The sequence below is a fragment of the Camelina sativa genome, chromosome 2, assembly GCF_030686135.1.
Source record: "Camelina sativa cultivar CO46 ecotype springtype chromosome 2, ASM3068613v1".
NCBI lineage: Eukaryota > Viridiplantae > Streptophyta > Magnoliopsida > Brassicales > Brassicaceae > Camelina > Camelina sativa.
Genome location: NC_141881.1, coordinates 5,347,362 through 5,369,678, shown reverse-complemented (window position 1 = coordinate 5,369,678; position 22,317 = coordinate 5,347,362). Strand labels below are relative to the sequence as shown.

General features: G+C 36.0%; 4 protein-coding genes and 1 pseudogene across 4 annotated transcripts; all 5 read right to left on the bottom strand.

The window, feature by feature from the left end:
- Positions 1-654: 654 nt before the first annotated feature.
- LOC147948316 (uncharacterized) lies at positions 655-1,846 on the bottom strand. Its single transcript, XM_087466279.1, has 3 exons — positions 1,617-1,846; positions 943-1,354; positions 655-660 (listed from the first exon to the last, which is right to left on the bottom strand). The coding sequence occupies exons 1-3, from the start codon at positions 1,844-1,846 to the stop codon at positions 655-657; spliced, it is 648 nt and encodes a 215-aa protein (XP_087322405.1).
- Positions 1,847-2,286: 440 nt separating this feature from the next.
- Positions 2,287-3,854, bottom strand: LOC147948315 (uncharacterized). The gene is made up of 4 exons (XM_087466271.1): positions 3,420-3,854; positions 3,221-3,290; positions 3,006-3,104; positions 2,287-2,879 (listed from the first exon to the last, which is right to left on the bottom strand). Exons 1-4 carry the CDS (start codon positions 3,852-3,854, stop codon positions 2,287-2,289), a joined length of 1,197 nt encoding a protein of 398 aa, XP_087322397.1.
- Positions 3,855-4,020: 166 nt separating this feature from the next.
- Positions 4,021-4,563, bottom strand: LOC147948314 (uncharacterized). The gene has a single exon (XM_087466266.1). It carries the CDS (start codon positions 4,561-4,563, stop codon positions 4,021-4,023), a length of 543 nt encoding a protein of 180 aa, XP_087322392.1.
- A 109-nt stretch (positions 4,564-4,672) lies between these two features.
- On the bottom strand, positions 4,673-7,484 carry LOC104750926 (uncharacterized). Its single transcript, XM_010472790.3, has 2 exons — positions 5,219-7,484; positions 4,673-5,008 (listed from the first exon to the last, which is right to left on the bottom strand). Exons 1-2 carry the CDS (start codon positions 5,988-5,990, stop codon positions 4,881-4,883), a joined length of 900 nt encoding a protein of 299 aa, XP_010471092.2. The 5' UTR covers positions 5,991-7,484; the 3' UTR covers positions 4,673-4,880.
- Positions 7,485-12,362: 4,878 nt separating this feature from the next.
- LOC147948313 (uncharacterized) lies at positions 12,363-13,901 on the bottom strand (annotated as a pseudogene).
- Between the last annotated feature and the right edge of the window lie 8,416 nt (positions 13,902-22,317).

Sequence of the window (22,317 nt, the reverse complement as noted above, 5' to 3'; positions counted from 1 at the left end):
TTCCACGCAAAAAGAAATTAAAAGAAAATAATATATTTTATTATATAAAGTTTGATGTCAAAATTACTTATTAACAAGATTATGACACGTGTCAAATATATTGATTAGATGTTGACACGTGTCAATTTTTTTTTATAAACGTAGTAGGATAGCTAATTAATTTTACAGAATTTTACATGTTATATTTTAAAAAATTTATTTTTCTAAATCAAAAAGGAAAACTAACAAAATCAATATGTTTTCCATTGCATGCTAATTATATTATACATGTGCTCTCAATAAAACTAGAATTTAATCCGTGGTACACCACGGGATAATTTTTTATTTTTACATATAATAATATTTAAAAAATATGGTCTACTAATTTTATATTAAAATTAAAAAACTTTAGAATTTAGTATCTTATAGATTTAACCTGTTTAAAAAACTTGATTATTTAGTATTAGAATTATACATTTATAGTTAGAGTTTTTAAAGGAGATTTACAATTTCATTTCACTTATTTTACACCGAATGAATATTAATACTAACCTTCTCACTCGGCTTGCTATTCTATTTTTTTATTAAGATAAATTATTATTTTATATTTACATATATACTGTACACTTTTATAAATTAAATTTTTTTAATTACAACATAATAAAATATATCTTTTCAAATCTGTAAAATTAGAATATTTATGTATTATGTTTATGAAGGTTAAATATAAAATTTAGAAGTAATTATTTTCTTAAACTCCATATCTTATTTGTTAGATGAGAGGTGAAATAAAATAATTAATTACTAATTAATATACTTTTAAGATCTAAATTGTAAGATTTAATACGCTGGAATTCGTCCAAAAAAAAAAAAAACCCGCTGGAATTTTTTTTTTTTTCAACCAAACATAAATTAAAAGAGAACTCCGAGGTTGGTTGCCCAAACCGGAGGAAAAGAGTTTACAAAAGCAATTTCAGAAACTAAAGTTCTTGAAGAGCGGGCTAAACAATCTGCCCTCACATTAGATTTACGCGGGATCCTGTCCAGGGTGAAGAAAGGGAAAGATGATCTGAGTGTAGAGAAGTCCTCCAGTAGGATCAAGAAAGCAGGCCAATCATCGGGCTTATGCACCATCGTGAGTAGCTCTGCACAATCCGTCTCAAAAGCTTGACAATCCACTCCTGCCACCAATATAGACTCCATAGCCCATATCAGAGCTTGAAGCTTTGCATGTAAGGGAGAAAGGCCGCGTCGCTGACTCCGGGCTCCCAGGAGAAGCGTCAAACCATCACCACTGCAAAACCACCACCCGAAACCTTGAAGAACATTCGAACTTTTCCATGAGCCATCAATTTGACACCGGGGAGAAGACTCCCTAACTTCCAAAGAAACCAGAGAAGTTGAAAAACTCCAGGTAAAAGATTTGACATCATCCCACAATAATTTGTCATTAGTCACCTGAATTAAAATATCTATCGGCTCTGCCTCTAATCCCAGAAAAATCTTTTTATTCCTATCTTTCCAGACTGACCATAGTATCCAGGGAAGACGAAGAGTGACCTCAGAAATCCCCGAATGCGTAGCCGCCCGCCAATATATAAAATCCAGATTCACATAGATTGAAGCATATGGAAAACCTCCGTGATGAAAGAGCCAGCTCCCAAATACTCTGCGAACGTGGACACTCAAATAGGGCGTGGTTGATGGTCTCTGATCCCAGACCACACCGTTTGCACAGGGTATCATATCGGATACCTCGATACGCGAGTCGTTCCAATACCGGAAGAGTACCAGAAGTGATCTGCCAGAAAAAATGCTGAACCTTGGAGGGAACCTCAAGTTTCCATGCTTGGGCTCGAAGAGCCATACACGTAGGTCCGTATTCAACTTCCTTAATTAGTTCTCGTGCTAACCGATAGCCTGATTTCACCGAATATTTTCCTGATTTAGTAAAATGTCATACTAAGCAATCTGGCCTATAAAATTTACTGACCGCAATACTCCGAATAATCGGTATATCCACCGGATAAAAAAAACTCCTCCAGTATAGGTAAGTGTCAATCATTTGTAGTTGGATTAATTAAATGATTGACCATCAAAATCGGAAGCAGCAATCGACCTCGACCATTAGCTGGTCTTGGCCGAATATCTGGTAACCACGAATCACGCCAAACCGAAATAGAACAGCCAGAGCCTACCGCCCATCACGCTCCTTGCTCCACTAGAGCCTTAGTTGAGTAGATACTCCTCCAACCAAAGGAAGGATTATATGATTTTTTTAGCCAAAAGAGGATGTTTATTCCTAAATTATTGGCCTCTCATTACCCGGGCCATTAAGGAAGTTGGATACTGAATCAGGCGCCAGAAATGTTTCGCCAGCATAGCATCATTAAATTGATCCAGAGCTCTGAAACCTACACCCCCTTCACACTTATTATCACACATTTTATCCCAAGCTACCCAATGCTTACCATGAGCCTTTTCATTCGACTTCCACCAGAAAGTAGAAATAGCACTCGTTAATTTAGATGTCAATTCCTGCGGTAGTTTATAACACGACATAACATGGGGAGGAAGTGCTAATGCCACCGACTTAATCATAATCACCTTGCCCCCCTTCGATAAAAGCTTCGCGGACCAACCATTTACTCGGTCATCCAACCGATCCTTAACATAGCTAAAAACCTTAGTTTTCGAACCCTGAAGACTTTTGGGAATACCCAAATACGAACCCATACCGCCTTTTTTAGAAATACCAATAACGGATTTTAATTGAGATCGTAGATGAGATGGGACCTTTTTGCCAAACATAATAGAAGATTTATCCAGATTAACCTCTTGTCCTGAGGCTTTGCCATAATCACCTATTATTTCCATTACCTTTCTACACTCAGTTGCCTCTGCTTTGCAAAAAAACAGACTATCATCAGCAAATAACAAGTGCGAAATTGTAGGGCTATCACCGGCAATTGTGATACCCGTTAGTTTTTTTCCCGTTCAGCCTTCGTAATGTTTGCTATTAGAACCTCTGTACAAAGAATGAACAGATACGGCGATAGCGGATCCCCCTGGCATAAACCTCTTTGAGGATGAATAGAACCCCTGGGTTGACCATTCAATAAAACCTGATATGACACAGAAGAAGCACACCACATTATCCACAAAATCCATTTTCTGGCAAAACCTAATTTAACCAAAACCGCCTCCAAAAAATCCCATTCAACTCGATCATATGCCTTACTCATATCCATTTTGAATGCCAGGAACTCCGCCTGACACCGTCGATTGGTATTTAACCCATGGAACATCTCCTGAGCGACCAGAATATTATCTGTTATTAAACGACCAGAAACAAAGGCCGACTGAGTTTCTGAGACCAAGATAGGTAAGAACCGTTTTAACCGGAAGCACAATACTTTAGAAATAATTTTATAACTTACATTACAAAGACTGATTGGTCTAAACTCCGCCATCCGCTGCGGTCTATCAACTTTAGGAATAAGACAAATATTTGTCTCATTCAAAAGAGGGTCAAAACGATCCGTCCAAAAAAAGTCCTGAACCAAAGCCACCAAATCCCCTTTCAATGAAGACCAAAACCGTTGAAAGAACAAAGCTGTCATACCATCGGGTCCTGGTGTTTTCTCCAGGTGCATCGCGAACAGAGCCTTGCGGACTTCCGCCTCAGAAATATCTCGAGTAAGATCTCTGTTCATACTCTCTGTGATTAGTGGGTTGATTTCTTGAATCATCTCTGAAATCCTATGACCAGCCGACTTCTTAAAGAGATTCTCAAAATACTTAGTAGCAATATGCTCCATACCCGAAGGCGATTCACTCCAGGTATTATCAGTGTCAAATAAACCAACAATCATATTCCTTACTCGCCTTTGTTTAGTGGAGGCATGAAAAAATTTAGTATTTTTATCCCCAACCCTAAGCCAGAATTTCCTACTTTTTTGTTGCCAATATATTTCTTCGTCATGGTACTCTTCCTTTAACTTTCTCTCAATACCCCGAATTTACTCTTGAGAAATCGAATCATCCATATAACGGCGAGGGGCCCGAAGTTATATTGTTCTTATGCCACCAAGAAATCGAGTTCCTGCAATTCCTAATCTTATCCACAAAACTAGGGATACGAAAATTTCGTGTACAATTCCACCCGAACTCAACCGCACCTTTTATACCCTCCTTACCCAACCAACGTTTATCAAAACAAAACTGTCTAAGCCGTCTCCTATCCAGCTTCAGACAAGTTGCTAAGATTGGACAATGGTCAGAACCAATCATCGCCAAATAATCTACCTTTGATTTCGGGTACAACCCATGCCAATCCTCATTACCCACAGTTTGATCTAACCTACAACGAACCACTTGATTATTACACCGATTACCCCTCCAGGATAATTGTTCCCCATAACAAGGAAATTCAAGCATCTCACAATGTCGAAGCATTGAGCAAAAAGGCACAAAAGAAGAAATTGGACGCAGTGCACCTCCTCTTTTCTCATGATTCCCAACTAATTCGTTAAAATCACCAATCAAAAGCCAAGGGTCAACTCGGAAAGACCCAATATCCATCAACCTATCCCAAACGACCTATCTATGTTGTGGAACAAAATCACCATAAACAAAAGACATAAAAATGAATTGTTGTCCAATATAAGCTTGTGTATCAATAATACGATCATTATCAAAAAGAACTGAAAGTTTTATTTCATCTATAAAAAATAAAGCAAGGCCACCGCTAGACCCGCGGGGTTCAACAGTATACAAATTATTATAACCAAACTTTTTCTGAAATTTTTGTAAATAAGAAAAACTTTTCTTCCACAAATCACCCAAATAATTTTATGTCAGATCAGCCCCAATGCCCTGACAGTTTCAACTCAGGATCTTCACGTTCTAACCGGCGGTTTCGGGAGAGCCCCCATCCCTTTCTTGCCTAGACGACCACCATCCGATGGTTTACCGCCCATTGTAAAGTGTTCCTGTTTCCCCAACGTCTTCTGTTTGTTCCCATCACCTGCAGGTTTAGACAAAACCTTAGCTAGTAAACGTTTCCCGGGAGAAGCCGAAACCAAAGTAGCTATCCTAGGGCCACGTACACCTTTTCTAACATAAGGACTAATAATCCTCTTTTTATGACCACTCTTATCGCCTAAAGTAAAAGCAGCCAAAGCACTATTAACTACACCCACATCAAGCTCAACCGGATCAGAAATAAGGGAGTTACCTTGCTGACCACCATCAGAATCACTCGGAATATCAGACTCTTGATCAGTTTGCAAGTCAGTCCCTTGACCAGTGTGTAACTCAATACCCTGTTCCTGGAAATTACCCTCTTCCTGGACGATCTTAAGGTCACCCTTGGCATTGTCATTAAACTCACCATCCTCCAACAGATCATCTGTTTTAACCACAAAGTCCATAGCCATAGCAGCCACCCCATCACCCTTCTGAGAGTATCCCGCCTGGTCCCTAACCGCTACTGCGTCACCAGTTCTGGAGATCTCCATATTATTCTCAAGACTCGGCTGGGAATGCTTCTCCATAGGAGCCTGCTTCACCATATATAAAGGTTTTGGCCAAGCCAGCCCCGCACCTTTCCTTTTAAGATGGAAACCGGGAGCCTTACTCGAGGATTCCCCTCCACCAGAATGAAAGCCGCGACGAGACCCTTCTTCACGGGCAGCAGTTTCCCCAAAGCTCCTCTGTTGACCCCAAATCTGACCATGAAACCTCTCCTGTTGCCGAGGACCATGAAGACCACTATCACCATGACGAAGTTGTGGGAAATATCCATACTCACCAGCTTCCGCAGACTGGAAATCTAAAGCTCTCCTAGCATGCTTCCAAGGCTTCTCCCAACCCCCAACTTTATGATGCACCTCTTGCTTCACCAAAGGAAGCTGCCTTTGTCCACCCCTTTTATTTGAAAGCTCCTCACTACCGTGACCAGTACCCAACTTAAGAACCTCAGGGCACACTTTCGAATCATGAGTCATCCTAGAGCAGTGATCGCATACACCCCCTAACTTCTCATACTATAGAGTAACCACAATTTCATCACCAGTAGCAAATGGCACCACCATCTTTGTAATCAAAGGATTAAACCCATTGACACAAACACAGAGACTACCTGACTCTTCATCAACTTCTTGAATCTTGCCAATCTTCTTACCAATGGCTTCAAGGGTTGCCACCTCCCACAAATGCATTGGAATCCCAGTCACCTTCACCCAAAAGTTAATTGCAGAAGGATAAGAGGAGGAAATGATTGGCTCCCATCTCACCAAGAAAACCATCCACCCATCAAAATGGTATGGACCATTCTGTAAAACAGACAGGATATCCTCTTCATCCTCAAAGTTGAACTGAAAGACCCATTGACCTAGATCCGCTCCCACTACCTTCTCCTCAAGTTTCCAAACCTTTGGGAAGTTGGCTATCACTGACTCCATTCTCTGACAAGACGGATTCGTTAACCTCCCGATGAGAATCATAGAAAACTGCTGAATTCTCTGAGCCAAGACCGAGTTGGAGATTGTCACTGTGTTGGTGCGAACCAATGAAGCCTTACTCTTGGTGAACGCTAACTGAGCAATATCTCGCAACAATAAGAAGCTTTGACCACCACCCAAGAAAAATAACCAGAGAATGATACACGAAATGAGATGAACTAAAGAGAACCCAAGGGAAATAATGAGCAAAGTGATTCCTGAACAGAACCCAAGCCACCGCATAAATACCTCCTCTACAAAACTTGCCCCATTACCGCTACGAAATCGAATAAAGGATATGCAAATCACTACCCAATAAAATCCGATCGCATCACCATTACTCTGAAAATCCCAGTTGCCTTAATCGTCAGCGATAAAACGTGAACATTTCCATACTTACAGCACAGAGAAATCCACACCCCGATCCGACATAATGAAGACGCAATCCGGATCAGCCCCAAATCGCAGAAAATAGACTGAATCTGCCCAACCTTGATCACACCAGAATCCATATTGATAAACACCTCTAATTCCAGATCCATAGAAATCATGGAATAAGAACCCACCGAGATCGAATATCCCCTTTTGAAACCAAACCCTACCCACACGAATCGGATCTTAAATCAAGTCCAGGATGGAATTCCGCTCCATCCCCGAGCGCAAAATTTGAAACCAGGAAGTGAGAGACAATCTCTCCCTCCCCCACCATCAACAAAAAAAACCATCTCAGATCTGAAAACCAGTCGACATCACAATCGCCATCTCTCTCTCTCTCTTATTTCCCGCTGGAATTTGTTTATGTTGTTTTGTATAATAAAACATAATTAACAGTTTATTAGATCAAAACCAAAAACCAAAAACATGTACATATGAATAACATATTAAGTTAGAGATCATATATAAAAATAGCAAATAAACTAATAAAAATAATTATTACGTCAAGAAATTATAACGAATGAAAAATGGTCTTCATCTTTTAGTTTGCCACCAACTAATTTTAACTTGATTTTGGAAATGATGATACCTAACATCAAAAACTAAAATTATTTAAAGAATTTATTTAGTTTCCATATAATTTTTTTGTGCAAAAGTTTCCATATAATTAAAATAGAAATTTTGAAAACTAAAAAAACAAACGCTAAGAAGAACGTAAGAGACATTATTTTTTTTTTGTCAACAAAAGATTAGCTCAAAAAGCCAATTGGGTGGGAAATTGTTTACAAACAAAATATGATGCGGATAACGATGCGCTTTGCGTGCCAGGGAGTCTGCAATTACATTTGCACTTCCTTGTCAATCTTGATGTCGTCAAGGTACGCCGAGAAAGCTGGCCAGTCCGCCGGGGACGACACCATTTTCACCAAGTCTGAACAGTCTGTAAAGAAAGCCACATCTCTAAAATCATGTCCAATCATGCACCACATCGCCCAAATGAAAGCTTCTACTTCTGCATGTAAAGGAGAGAGACTCCATCGGAAATTAGTGGCTCCTCGAATTGGTGGCGTGTCCTGAAACGGTGAACAAACCCATTTCGCACCAGCGAGCGGGTCACCCGCTTTCAATGATCCATCGACGAAACAGCGATAACCCGTAACAAACGCAGGAAGGTTAGCAGTGGCCACTCTCTGACGGGGGTCTGGAGCAAGATTGGTAGAGGTCGAATCTATACCATCATTCTCCACCTGAGCCTGCTGCCACGACAAAGCCTTTCCTTCCGCTACCAAGACCATATCCTCAGGACCTTCAACAATATTTTCATAAACCCGTGCATTCCTTGCTTTCCAAATATACCACATTAGCCATGGAAAAATTGAAACCTGAGATGCTGGGTTATTTTTGTCCAAAAAATGATCCACATTTGCATATACGGACTCTATGGGAAAAGAAATGGCCCCCACTGGTATGTTTGCTAAAGCCCAAACCTGGCGAGCCGGAGGACAAACAAATATGGCATATTTACCGTTTCCTCCTCTGCACCACACCGTGCACAACCCAGATCGCAGGAAATGCCCCGTCTTCCCAAGTTTGCCAATACCAAAATATACCCTGATAAAACTTGCCACATAAAATGGTGAATTTTTGGTGGACAAGGGACCTGCCAAACACTAGCTAGAAGGGAAGTAATCTCCGGGCCACAATCAGGTGCTTAGAAAGTTCCAGGTACTTTCCAACGAGCCAAATGGTAACCAGACTTAACTGTATATTTTCCACTTTTTTTGTAAAATGCCAACCTAACTGGTCTTCCCTATGATTGCTTCCCAAAGGTACTGCCCTTATCAATGCAACATCCAGGGGATCAAAATGCTCGTTGAGCATGTACAGACGTCAAGTATTTGTTCGACAATCAATTAAGTGAGTCAATTGGAGATTGGGATCCTTAAAAGGACCCTTACATAACGCTGGTCTCGGGAATTGAGCCGGTATCCAGGGGTCATTCCATACTGAGATGGAATTCCCGGTGACAACCCTTTTAATAAGTCCTTTGTTTACCAGAGAGCGACCGTAACAAATACTCCTCCACCCATACGATGGAGAATAAGACCGAATTGGGTCCAGTGGGTGTGTATTCCTATAATACCTACTTTTAAAAACCCTGGCAAACAGCGAGTCGGAAACCTCAATTAGTCGCCATAATTGTTTAGCCAACAAAACCGAGTTAAAATCATCTACATTCCTGAAACCTAACCCCCCCCCCCCCCCCCAATTGCTTACTAACACACAACTTATCCCAAGCTAACCAATGCATGCCTCCCGACTGGCCATTGGAACTCCACCTAAAATTTACCACTGCACTAGTGAGTTTGGATGTAATTGTCTTCGGTAACCGGAAACATTGCATCACAAACGTCAGAATCGCAATCGCCACAGACTGTATCATCACTTCCTTTCCCCCTTTTGAAAGCAATTTTGCTGTCAAACCATTCGTCTGACTCTGTAGCCTATCCCGAACAAAGGCGAAAACCTTCGTTTTAGCCCCACCCAAACTCTCCGGTAAACCAAGATAAGATCCCATACCACCCAAACTTGTAATCCCAAGAACCCCCTGCATCTCTGCCTTTTTATCCTCATCAACCTTATGACCAAACTGAAGCAAAGATTTGGCAAAATTTATTTGCTGCCCCGAGACCGACTCATACTGCTTTAAAATATCCAAAATGGCCTTACATTGGTCCTTGTCAACCTTACAGAAGAAAAGGCTGCCATCAGCGAACAACAAATGTGTTATTGGCGGACATTTATTCGCCACTTTAATCCCTGTAATTAGCTTATCCCTCTCCGCTTTCCGTATATTTGCAATCAAAGCTTCCGTGCACAATATAAACAAGTAAGGAGATAAAGGATCCCCCTGCCGTAGACCTCTCTCTGGGACTATCAACCCATTCGGTTGGCCATTCAAAAGAACTTTATAATCAACCGAGGTGACACATAACATAATCCACGCAATCCAAGTTTCCGCAAACCCCATTTTTCGTAGTAGCGCCTCAATAAAGGCCCACTCCACCCTATCATACGCCTTACTCATATCTGTCTTTATCGCCATGAAATTCCCTTTACATGACGGGTTAGTGCGTAACCCGTGGAACATCTCTTGAGCAATCAGAATATTATCTAAAATTAACCGTCCTTGGACAAAGGCTGATTGAGTCTCAGAGATAAGGACCGGTAAGACCCTCTTAAGCCGCTGACATAAAATTTTAGAAATAATCTTATAACCCACATTACATAAACTAATAGGACACAAATCTACCATCCGGGTTGGCTTAGCCACTTTAGGAATAAGGCAAATGTGCATCCTGTTTAAACTCTTATCAAAAATACCCTCCTCGAAGAACCTATATACCAGTGACACTAGGTCCGTTTTAACGACATTCCATGCTTTCTGGAAGAATAACGCTGTCATCCCATCAGGACCAGGGGATTTATCCGGATACATCATAAATAAAGCCGCCTTAACCTCTGTCTCTGTGACTGGTCCTGTTAACCGCTCATTATCCTCATCCATAATTACACAGTTGACCTCCCTTAATGCTTCCTCAAAATTTACCGGGTTAATAGAAGTAAACAAATCCTCAAAATATGACACCGTTGTATTACAAATATCAGCATCTTCCGTTGCCAAATATTAATTTTGTCAAAAAGACCTATGATCTGATTGCAGGCCCGCCTCTGCTTTGTTTGGGCATGAAAATATCTAAATTTTTATCTCCTACCGCATCCACTTGCTCCGACTCTTCTGATACCAGTAAACCTCTTCATCCCTATAAGCCTCTCGTAGGCGATTATTTAAATATGTGATGACAGACGGGAGAGGTAAATCAGTTGCCTGAGTCTCAGCCAATTGCTTCTTTAAATCCTTGATTGTATCCCTGCCAAAGGGGACATGTGATTTGCGCCAGCGAGAAATCGCCCTACGATAGTTCGCAATTTTATCCACAAAATTAGAAGAACCTTGTGCTAGGTAAATATTCTGTAACTGTGTCAGGAAATAGTTCATGCTAATCTTCATTACCTAAAGCTCTATCCAACTGACATCGTATCGGTTTTTTATCACGCCAACCCCTCCAAGACAACCAATCACCTAGATAGGGAAATTCCAAAAAACCACAATCCCGAATTATTCTATTAAAAGAAAGAAACAACGCCGGATGACGAAGCTTTCCTCCTCGTTTTTCATGATTCCCCGTCAATTCATTAAAATCACCAACAATAAACCAGGGAGAGGACCGAGAGGAAGCAATTCGTAATAGACGTTCCCACACCAAATCGCGGTTCTTAGGAACAGGGTCACCATACAAAAATGTTAAGTGAATAATGTGTCCTTTAAAAACTGCTTCAACATCAATTAATCTGTTAGACTCAAATAAAATTGAGACCTGAAAATCATCTTTATTATAAAAAAGAGTCAAACCACCACTATAACCAATAGGATCAATTGTTTTTAAATTTTTATATCCGAAGTGACAAATGAAATTTTCCATGAAAATAGTAGGTTGTTTTGTTTCCATAAGAAATAGAAAATCTGGCCTATGTTTAGACCATAAATCCCTGAGATTCCCAATGATAGCCTTGTTACCCAAACCTTGACAATTCCAACTAACAATATTTATTTAAAAAAAACTTATGTTTGGTGGTGTTAAAACACCTAAACCCACCTCCTCCAACCCTTGAGAAAGTAAGCAGGAAAACATCCCAAAAACCAAAGCCACGATAAGTTTTGAAAAGAAATCAAACGTCAACCGCAGGCTTGAATCATCTGTGTATGAAATATGCACAAACATTGCCAAAAATAAGGCCCATATAAAAGCCCAACACAGAAACCAGAAACAAGCATAATCGAAGCCCCACTCAATGACTTTGATAAATAATAACCATAAACTATGAAATAACAAAACCCAATCGAACACCTTTATGGAGAGACAATGGTTAATGTACAACCATCGAACATAGAGCCCAATCTGATTCAAACCAAAGAGACCATTAAAGTGAGATGAACGAGAGTAAGAAGAGGGGCAACAATTTTTTATTAAATCTCTCACAAAGAAAAACCATAGGACAAGGTACAAACCAGTACATAGAGATCCCATAATTGGGAAGAAAAGCAAAAAATAGCAAAGACCATACGGAACAACCGTTGGTAACTTATTCCATACCAAAAGCTCAGAAATAAACATAAAAAATGCAGAAGACGAAACCGAAGCCTGCTCCCAAAAGAAGAAACAAAGCCGAGTCAAGTAAGGATCCACCTCACCCCCTTGCCAACCCTTATGCACTACACACATCAATTAGCTAAAGAACCTGGATGCTTCCCTCCATGGTGAGAACCGACTTGCCCCTGCAGTCCCACACCCTTTGTGACAACCTTTTTACGCGGTGATGTTAAAGCGTACATATTCCTCTTCTTAAGACTAACCCCCGGGAGAACTCCCTTATTTTGACCAGTTTGTGCCGAGGTGGGTGAACCAATCCCCCAGCTTCTTCACCCTGTGAGTTATCCTCAGAGGTGCCCTCTGCAGCCTCACTCAGTGCCCCATCTAACCCTTGATCAGACCTGGCCACCTCAATGTTTCCCTCCTCTGCAAACTGCACCTCCTCTTCCACTAATAGTGTATTATCTTCATGAGTCGCCTCTGACTCCACACCATTCTCTTCCATAATAGCGTCCATAAACCCATGCGACTGGTTATCCCTGAGAGGGAACTCGTGGCCAGCAACTCACCTAAATCCTCCGAGAACAAAGCCTCCTGCTGCGACAACTCCATGGAACCCGAAACTTCTTCATTAGCTTCCTCAGATCCTGGAAACAAATTCTTACACACCTTCCGATTAGCACCTTGCACACCAACAGGCTCCTCAACAACTAACTGACCAGTCGGACCCACAACCTCCTCCAGATTGGGTCCCAGGAAAGCCTCAAGCATCTTCTGCTCATTATCAGAGAAATGGTGGCCCACCTCGCTGGTGCGCAGCTGATTGAGACCATCTCCCGAGACTGCAACCTGAGAGGTTGAAACATGAGCAGGAACCAAAGGCGGATTTCTGGCTTGCCTCACTGATCTCTCCCTAGATTGAATATCCCTTCTACCCTTCCTTTCCTTATTACCAAAACCCTGTTTGTACCAATGATTAATAGGCTGAGAACCTGCCCCACGCCCATTCCCTGAGAGAGAAGCTTGGTGAGACACCCCTGAACTATCTCCATTCAAACCGGAAGCATTACCAGGGTGTACCCTATTAATCATTGCATCCTTGTAACTCTGAAGTTTATGGTTCCGACCTATCCCCCATCTTGTTCTTCCCATTCTCTCCCAAAACTGGACACCGTGAAACATCATGACAGAGACTATGACACCTCCTACAATAGCCATACAAACGCTCATACCGCAAGGACACTGTCGTTTCTTCCCCACTATGGAATTCTACTGAGGCATCAAAGACCAGGGGCTTGAATCCATCCAACACAACCCTAACCCGACCATTATCGAGATCAACATCCTCTACATCCCCCAAATCAGATCCTATGTTGCGAAAAGTCTCATTTGCCCAGAAGTGTAGTGGAACCCCCATCACACGAACCCAGAACTTGATACTGGAAGGATAGCGTTGGTCCACCACTGGCTCCCATCTAACCAAAGAAAGCATCCAGTGATCAAAATGGTACGGTTCCATCTTCAAGACCTCCTGAATATCCTCTTCCTGCTCAAAATCAAACTGACAGCGACCCATACCCAGATCAGCCCCAACCACTCTCTCCTCAGGTTTCTAAATCCGCGGGAGCATAAACAACAGCGCATTCATATCCTGCATCCCAGGGTTCATGCATATGCCAATTAAGGTCTTAGCATAACCCTCAATCAATGCAGAGTTGTCAAACCGTGGAACCTTGATCTTAAGTTTACCCCCAGACCCCGAAGACATTAGAAACCCGTTAATAAATCTATATTAACATTTTTGAAGTACATTTTGGTTTATGCCCTTTAAGTTTTAGTTATTTAATTTTGTTTTTACAACATTAACCCCTAAAACAATTCCATAAATAACATTGCAGAGAAACTCAAATACTAAACTTTCTTAAATTGATCAACATTTGTTACATTTATTGCCATAAAATCTTAACAACATCTATACATTCCGATTTTTCCAAAAACAACTCTACCCATTAAAGATTTAACCCAATAAATCTCCAAAATTATTTTATGGATGCTAGAATCTCTCAAATTTAAATGATATACAACAAATTTTCTATAACAAAAGTTTACAATCTCCATAATTATATTAACATTAATAAATTTTCTAAATTGAAAATCCAATTTTAGAATGATTAGAAAACCAATATTCACAAATATTTAACTTTAGCAAGAAGACAATTTGGTAAAAATAATATGCTAATTTGGTAAAACAATTAACATAATTAAACTTGATAAAAAAATTATTTTGATTATTTTTTTACGCAAAAACTTATTTTGATTTTGGTGAGACGGGTTGGCATTAATCCCATATATGTTTTTTTTAAACACTTTTAGATGTGTACCAGTAGATAAATGTATTACTAGACTATACATATACCACACGGGTTAAAACCTTGAAAACACTACAAAAATCCTATATTTGGAATACTTATATCAAATACTTGTAAGATTTTATATTTTCAAAATTAATAAAACATTAATAAAATAACAAATAAATACAATATGTTATGACAAAAGGTTTAGGAAATTGTTTTCTTGTATTATTCTCTATTCCATATGATACAACATATATAGGGATACAATATTAGGGTTTAGGGTTTATACTAATGGGCCGATAATGGGCATCCATACAACAATATAATCATTCATAACACTCCACCTTGGAGACCATGTTAAAAATGTACCCTAATGCGCATATGAGATGCTGCTTCATTAAAAATCTTACCAGGAAAACCCAGTGGGAATAACCATGGTTAAGGGAAAAAGAGTGCAGTGCGCTTTTACTCCCCCTCTTGAGTACATCACTTGAAATCTTCAAAATGTCGCAATCCAATATGATGAAGTAACTTCTTGAAGTAGTGGTTGAAAACGCCTTGGTAAATGGTTCGCCAAATCTTCACTTGAACAAATGTATAGAACATGTATATCACCGTACATCACCATTCTTCTGTAGGCTATTGGTCTCTTAAATGGCTCATCTTGATCATTATCTTCATTTCTCATGGTCTCATCAGTGTATGTCAGAGACTTTGAAAATGATAGTCTTTCACCATTGGAATCATAATATATCCCTCAAGATGTTTATCTTGTGCGTGTTCTTTGTTGTCTCGTTAAAAAAATTTCATGGAAAAACCCAATGCGATAAAACCATGATAAGGAAAAAAGAGTACAACCACACACATGATCATATTTCTCCCCTTGAAAGCATCATCTTCAGATTATGCATTGTGATCATATATATCACCTTTTCTAAACTGTAATAAACAGAGCTTTAGTTTACAAACTCATATGATCATCATATATTCTCTCGGGTCATTGAACTTCAAGTCATTTGCACCCTTTTCATATAGAATATCTACTTGAACTTTAAGCCCAAATCTTCTTTTACATACAATCTTCCAAACAATCATCTTATACATATGAGTTATTTATAATCTCTTTGTAAAACTTTCTCTTTCAACTCTTCTTCTTAGTATGGTACTACAAGACCATTTTTCTATGTAAGATGTAATCATCTTGAGATAACATCTCTTCCAACAGATGTAAATCCATAACCTCAAGAAATTTCATGAAAAATATGATCTTATAAAATCCGATTTCTCCATCTTTCAGGAGTAATATTTCATCATTGATTGTTTCTACCGGAGATCAGATAATATTTTCATCATCAACATATTTTGCACTTTTTCTTGTACCTTTCTTTTAACAAGAACCACTTGTAAGTGCTGAAGAGACAAAAGACATATAATTTTTCTTTTAACGAGGTTCAGCAAATGCATACGTCCTCAAAATTTGTTGAAAATATTTCTTGAACACAATTAAAATTAGTGTTCAATCTCGGATTTACACAACCCTAAGATCTTCTCTTAGCTTGTTCCCGATTTATTTTCAACCTACAATGAGATCCTTAAGATCAACAACAATAATCTCTATACAGGATTCTCTCATAGAGATAAACTCTCACCATTTACTCCCCAAAGGTGTCAAAGGGCATCAAAACGTTTTCTCACTTTTACAATGTTCTCAAGAACTATAAAATATTGTCTTTAGCAATATAATCACTTCAAGGGATAGACTGAATCAAGTCTTGCTCTTATTGTCAAACTCATAAGGAATCGAGAATAGTTGCTTCCACCAAAAGAGAGTACATCTCTCATAAGTATTTTCTGAGAATCATTGTTCTACTATACGTACTCTATTTCTCATACAGATCCACTTATGTCTCACTCATTTTACACTATCAAGTGTAAGGACTACATGTCCAAATATTATCTCTTTAAGAGACTTGAACTATTTCATAGTTACTTCTTTCAGTGATTAACCAATCATTCTTTGTGTACAATTTTCAATATAACATTTTCTATTAACCGCAGTTTATGATCCTCGATTTTATCCATAACATAATCAACTGCATCATTGCATGCAAACATATTTACGACGTCGATTTGCTTTTTGGTTCCTTTTCTTTCTAGACATGACTCAACTTGTTGAGATTTCTTTTCATTATCATTCTCAGGTACCTGAATCTCTTTCTTACTCATGTCTAAGTCTCTAGATCTCTTTTAGAGATTTTTCATAACTCTCTGCTTCCTCGGTGCCATATTAATTTATGCTCCTTTTTTATTCTGAGGATGCTTATATTTGGAACCATAAGTCTATCACACTTCATGCGATCTTTAGACATACTAGCAGTTGATCTTATCCTTCTTGGACATTAATTGGAACACAGCTAGTATATGTGACTTTTTCACTTTCAAGGTCAGAAAATTGGCTATGGTATGCTTTTAGCATCTTTGCAAACTTAGCCAATAAATTATCATTTTAATTTCTAGCGCACATTTCTTAGTACGAGGATCAAGATAATTTTTTACTATATAATTCTTTACGAGCTGTTTATTTTCTCCCCCTCATGTTGGAAAGACTGATTCACTAAAACAACAGTCTCTGCATCTCGAGATATTCAATCATCAAGAGAGATCTATATCTAATATATTTCCAACATTCTTTCAAATCCCATTTTAATCACTTGGTGGAGCAACTCAACATGTATAACACATTTAGATGGAATATATCTGGTTTATGACCCAAACCAATTGTAATGGGGAGTACTCATGATAGTTCATTGGCCCGATGCGAACTTATTGACATATAGAGTCTTTTTGTCAATCACATAGCCTGGTTTCACCACCATTGACATATAGAGTCTCAAATTGGGTCGTCTATTATATCTTAGACATTTTTAACTTTGAGACTTGGGAGACTATTATATTCTTCAAAAGCTTTCAATACTTTTTCTACTACTTCTTAATATTGTAGTAGAATAATGAAAACCATTTATAGCATAAAGTCATATTCACTTCAAAGAATAGACCAGCCCAATAGAATGTGATTCACATCAACATCTAATAATTTTACTCATTCACAAATAACAAGATTATAACAATTTAAAAATATATTCTTCACTATATTGTGTCTACATGACAACAATATTTTGTGACAAGTAAATTATATATTTTCTAATATCTTTCCATCAATGATATTATATTCTATTACATAATTTTGGTAATAATTGGAATCAATATGACTTGTATATATTCTCTTACAAACTTTTAGTCATTTACTTTCTTTAGATTATTCTAAAACTAAAGAATTTTATGACCATATACTTGGACTTAAACTTTCTCGTAGAAGGGATGCCAAGAAAATATAATTAATAATATTATTTAGTAATTTGTTACTAAATTTTTAATTTATTCACCACACAAGGTTGGATGACAATATATTTATGAATAAAATAATCCAATAATTATCACTAGTTGTGTTCATGAGATTTCTATAAAATCATGAATCAATAAAATCATAACAAGAACATGATTAAATTGTCACCGGATTAATCAGTTAAAATATTTCACCATAATCTATACTATTAAATGGGGAGCACACTTAGCAATAAAAAATAAACAAAAAACATGACATATATCCATGTTACCAAACAGACCAACAATGGTAACAATTATTAAAGACTAAATGATTAACTCTTTTTATAATTCAAAATATTAAAGTATTTTAGGAAACTATATTAACTGATACATTTTTATATTTTATGAAACTATATTAATTACAAATAATAAATTCAAATATTTGACAATAAGATTACAGCCAATAAGATTACAAAATGAAAATTTTTAATATTATAATAAAAACGAAATTATTTATATTACAATTTTTGAATTTTATATAGTATAGTAATTAAAATTTTATAAAATAATGAGAAATTTTCACAATTAATAAAACTTATCATTTAAGATTTCCATAACAACTGTATCTAATTAAATTCGAATAGTATATATGAAAATAACTTAACTTTAATTTAAATAGATGTGAAATAAATCAGTAATTGTTTATCAAATATCTAAAATTTAGGGATTATTTCTAAAACTAACCTTATATATTTACTCTTATCTATCTAATATGAATTGCAAAATCTAGACAATTAATTCATTATCCAAATTGAATCATCCATATAGATTCAAACATATTGTATATTTGTATTTGCATTAACTGAAAAATAAATAAGATTTTATATAGATTTTTGTTGTTCTAAACGTAAACGTAAAAAAATGTTTAGCCTGATTCTTTCCAGCCTATAAATAGAGTAACATTCACATATCATATACATCACAATACACTATTTTTGTATCTCTTTGTTTCTGCAAAAAAAAAAAAATGTATATAAGTTTGTATATGCATATTGCTAACATCTACTATATTCTTTTTTTAGTTAACCAATACTATGTTCTATGTCCTGTTTATCATTTATTATTCTTATGAATTGTTAAATTTATAATTTTCTGCAATGTACATAAGCATATACAAATCAAGATCTTTTTCGAAATCATACATTTTTTACCTAGAGATTGTATATAAGGGAGGATTGTGGTATGAACGGGTGTTCATCCAATTGACATAGCATCTGCAAAACAAAAAGTTATATTTGATTGCTTAAAAGAAGTCACAAAATACTATATTAGTGTTTGTTTTCTTCAGTTTTTATATAGATTTATTTAAGAAAACTCTATAGAAAATTCTTATTAAGGTATGCAGTTGAGCCTTGAGTTAACATTATCAATTAACTTTAGAAACCAACACATAAAAGTACAATTTAATCTTCAATGACTGTATTGTAAATTTGTAATCAGCTGTATGTATTAAATTATATTATTTTCTTATTTTTTTCAAATATATGTGTGAACAGTATTTTTTAAAATGGTACTATAATTTGGGATGTATATGGAAAAGAAAACAAACAATACACATGACAGTAAAACTTATAACATGAGTACCTTGAAATTTGTTTTTAAGTTATCATTATCTTTAAAAAGTCTATAAAATTAAAAAAAAAAAAAAAAAGGTTACTCTCCAAAATACCACATGAGATTAGAAAATTTAGATAACAACATTCAGTTTTCAAATTCTTAATAATTTTGGTCAGAGTTAATTTAAAAACATATATTTTGTAGAATTCAGCTATTTTTGGATTAAAAAAAAATATTTAAAAAAAAATATAAAGAAAGTTTGGATAATTTCATTAATTTAGTAATAATTTTGTAAAAATTAAATACTCAAACGAAAAATATGGATATCATGTTAGAAGCTTTCCCTACTTATTTATTTTTGACAACCAAATACGGATATTCTTTGCCCAATCTCTTATCCGCTGAACTAATATAAATATTGTCAAACGAATAATAATTTTAAAAATTATTATATAACAGAAATTTACATTTGGTGGATACGGTATGTCCAAAATATACACGCCTATGTTCTCTCATTTATAACATATTTTTAGTCGTTTACAGGCCAACCGTTGGCCTGATCCAAGTCTTAAAGTACTGATTAACACTCGAACACCCAAATATTCATAAACCAAAATGAAACTGAACCAAAAACCAAAATGACAAAATTTTGGGTTACGGATGTTATACTAAATAAATATGATTACACATACTAAATAAATAATTCTAATTCTTGACATGTTCTATTACATGATAAAATACATTTAATGTTCTCAAATAAATCTTACTATTTTCAATTGAACTAGCATAAGTTCAAAATAAAATAAAAAATAAAAAATACATAGTCTAATATAGGTGAACTATATATAAAAAATAATAAAAATAAAGAAGTCAACTAATTTTGTAATATTTTTTAATAAAATATGATATATAAATATACTATGAATTATATTTATGTTTATTCCATACAGGAGTTTGAAAATGTATGTTTTCGTCCGGTCCTGTCCTGTTTTTGATAAAAAATACAAATTTGTCTCATATTCAAAATGTCTCATAGTGGGAATGTATTCTTTTCTGCAACAAAAATTTGAGAATAGGTGTAGGACATAATGGAACATAACAACACGAAAAGAGAATTACGCCCACTCTTAAATATTCGTATTTGTCTCAAACGGGTTTTCATCATTGTTAACGGTTATATATTTGATTTGATAGTTCACAAATTTAATAGAATCTAACCAATTGATTTCGTTTGTTATCATTGCAACCATTATGTTGTTTCGAATTTTCAAATTTTGGTGAAACCATTATTATTTCAAATTTTTAAACATTAATAAACTAAACCAAAAATCAAACTAGAATCTTAATTAGTATGAGTTTGATTATAAATACTAAAGTAAATTGGTTTATAAACATAACCCCGCATGTACGTGCGGGTCCGAACCTAGTTATCTTTTACTGCAACAACTAATGACTTTGTAGTTCACGGTTTAGATCCTCTATATAATAAAACGAAATTATCCAACTTTTTTTTGTAGACTATATATTTTTCATAAATTGGTTACAAAATAGGTTATAGATTAAATATAAGTTGGTTACAAAAAAAAAGATTATATATTAATTGGTCAATATGAGCTATATGAATACACTTAAGAATATCCCAAAGAATCCTCTTAAAGAGAATATTACAATAATTTATACAATTTTCAAAATAAAATCTTTATTATTTCATGTATTGTTTCAAAATATATACTGTTAGGCATAAAAAGGGGATAAAATCTTGGCAATTTATCACACTTAATCGTGATTTTCGAGATCTTATCATACAATTGAAAATAAAATCTTATTACGGGTCATATTAAAAAACTTTCACCAAACATGTTCAAAAATTAAAATAAAAACAAACAACAAAATAACAATTTATCATACATAAAATTACAAAATTAACAATATAAAGCTTACAAAATATTTTTTTTTTAAAGCCATCATATTTAGCATATGATTTTATTGCATAATATTTTATCGAAAATTTTTTTAAAAACAATCATATAAATTATATTTTATTCTAAAATTATAATAGAAATAAAAAGGAATTTTAACCCGTGCTATAGCACAGGTCCTAATTAGTTGGTTAATTAATTAGCTAGCAATTATTCTTTAGATTAATAATATACATGCAACACACATAGACATTTTTCATGTATACATGTACAACTTGCATATACACATAATCAAGTCAAAAGAAAAGATTAATCAATCATTATTTCGTGGACTTATATATCAAACCAAATAACAGCAAGATAACTAGACCAACAAATACCAAACAACTAAAGCTGCTTTTGATTTTGGTGAAACAGTTTTTAAACTATAAGAAATTTGAGTCTTAACGATTGATCATGTTTCGGTCTTTTACTAAAGTTTTGAGTTTATCGATCAAATCTAAGAAATATGGCAAGTAAGTGACACTTATCTTTGAGTTGGGTTGTTCGCACTTCTCTGATGAGAGATATGGCCTAGATCGTAAGTGAGCTCTTAATTAAGTTGGGACGACATGCAACGGTAGCAAACGGAGACACATCGGTTAAGTATTTTGATAGAAACAAAACACATATTCAATTATTTCCTAGCACCAAGAATATAAAAATACAAGGCATTAGAGACATCAATGACAATAACCAACGATTCATCAAACAAACGAATATGAGTTATCTCGGTGATTAACAGAGCAATCATAAAATATATCGATCAGTAGTAAAGCTTGAATAAAGAAATCTGATCAAAGCTTGACCAAACAAATTAAATCAAAAGAGGTTTCACAAAACGAACAAGCAACAGACAGTGATGCAAAAT

What these genes read in the sequence shown, in the direction of transcription:
- LOC147948316 (XM_087466279.1), bottom strand. Translation starts at nt 1,846, where the DNA reads ATGGCTCTTCGAGCCCAAGCATGGAAACTTGAGGTTCCCTCCAAGGTT. An exon ending in CTGGCTCTTTCATCACGGAG is followed by an intron (nt 1,355 to 1,616) that starts GTTTTCCATATG and finishes TTTGGAAGTTAG; the next exon opens with GGAGTCTTCTCCCCGGTGTC.
- LOC147948315 (XM_087466271.1), bottom strand. Translation starts at nt 3,854, where the DNA reads ATGATTGTTGGTTTATTTGACACTGATAATACCTGGAGTGAATCGCCT. An exon ending in GACCAATCAGTCTTTGTAAT is followed by an intron (nt 3,291 to 3,419) that starts GTAAGTTATAAA and finishes CTGGTCGCTCAG; the next exon opens with GAGATGTTCCATGGGTTAAA. An exon ending in TGTTCATTCTTTGTACAGAG is followed by an intron (nt 2,880 to 3,005) that starts GTTCTAATAGCA and finishes TTTGCAAAGCAG; the next exon opens with AGGCAACTGAGTGTAGAAAG.
- LOC147948314 (XM_087466266.1), bottom strand. Translation starts at nt 4,563, where the DNA reads ATGGATATTGGGTCTTTCCGAGTTGACCCTTGGCTTTTGATTGGTGAT.
- LOC104750926 (XM_010472790.3), bottom strand. Translation starts at nt 5,990, where the DNA reads ATGACTCATGATTCGAAAGTGTGCCCTGAGGTTCTTAAGTTGGGTACT. An exon ending in TTCTGATGGTGGTCAGCAAG is followed by an intron (nt 5,009 to 5,218) that starts GTAACTCCCTTA and finishes CTAAACCTGCAG; the next exon opens with GTGATGGGAACAAACAGAAG.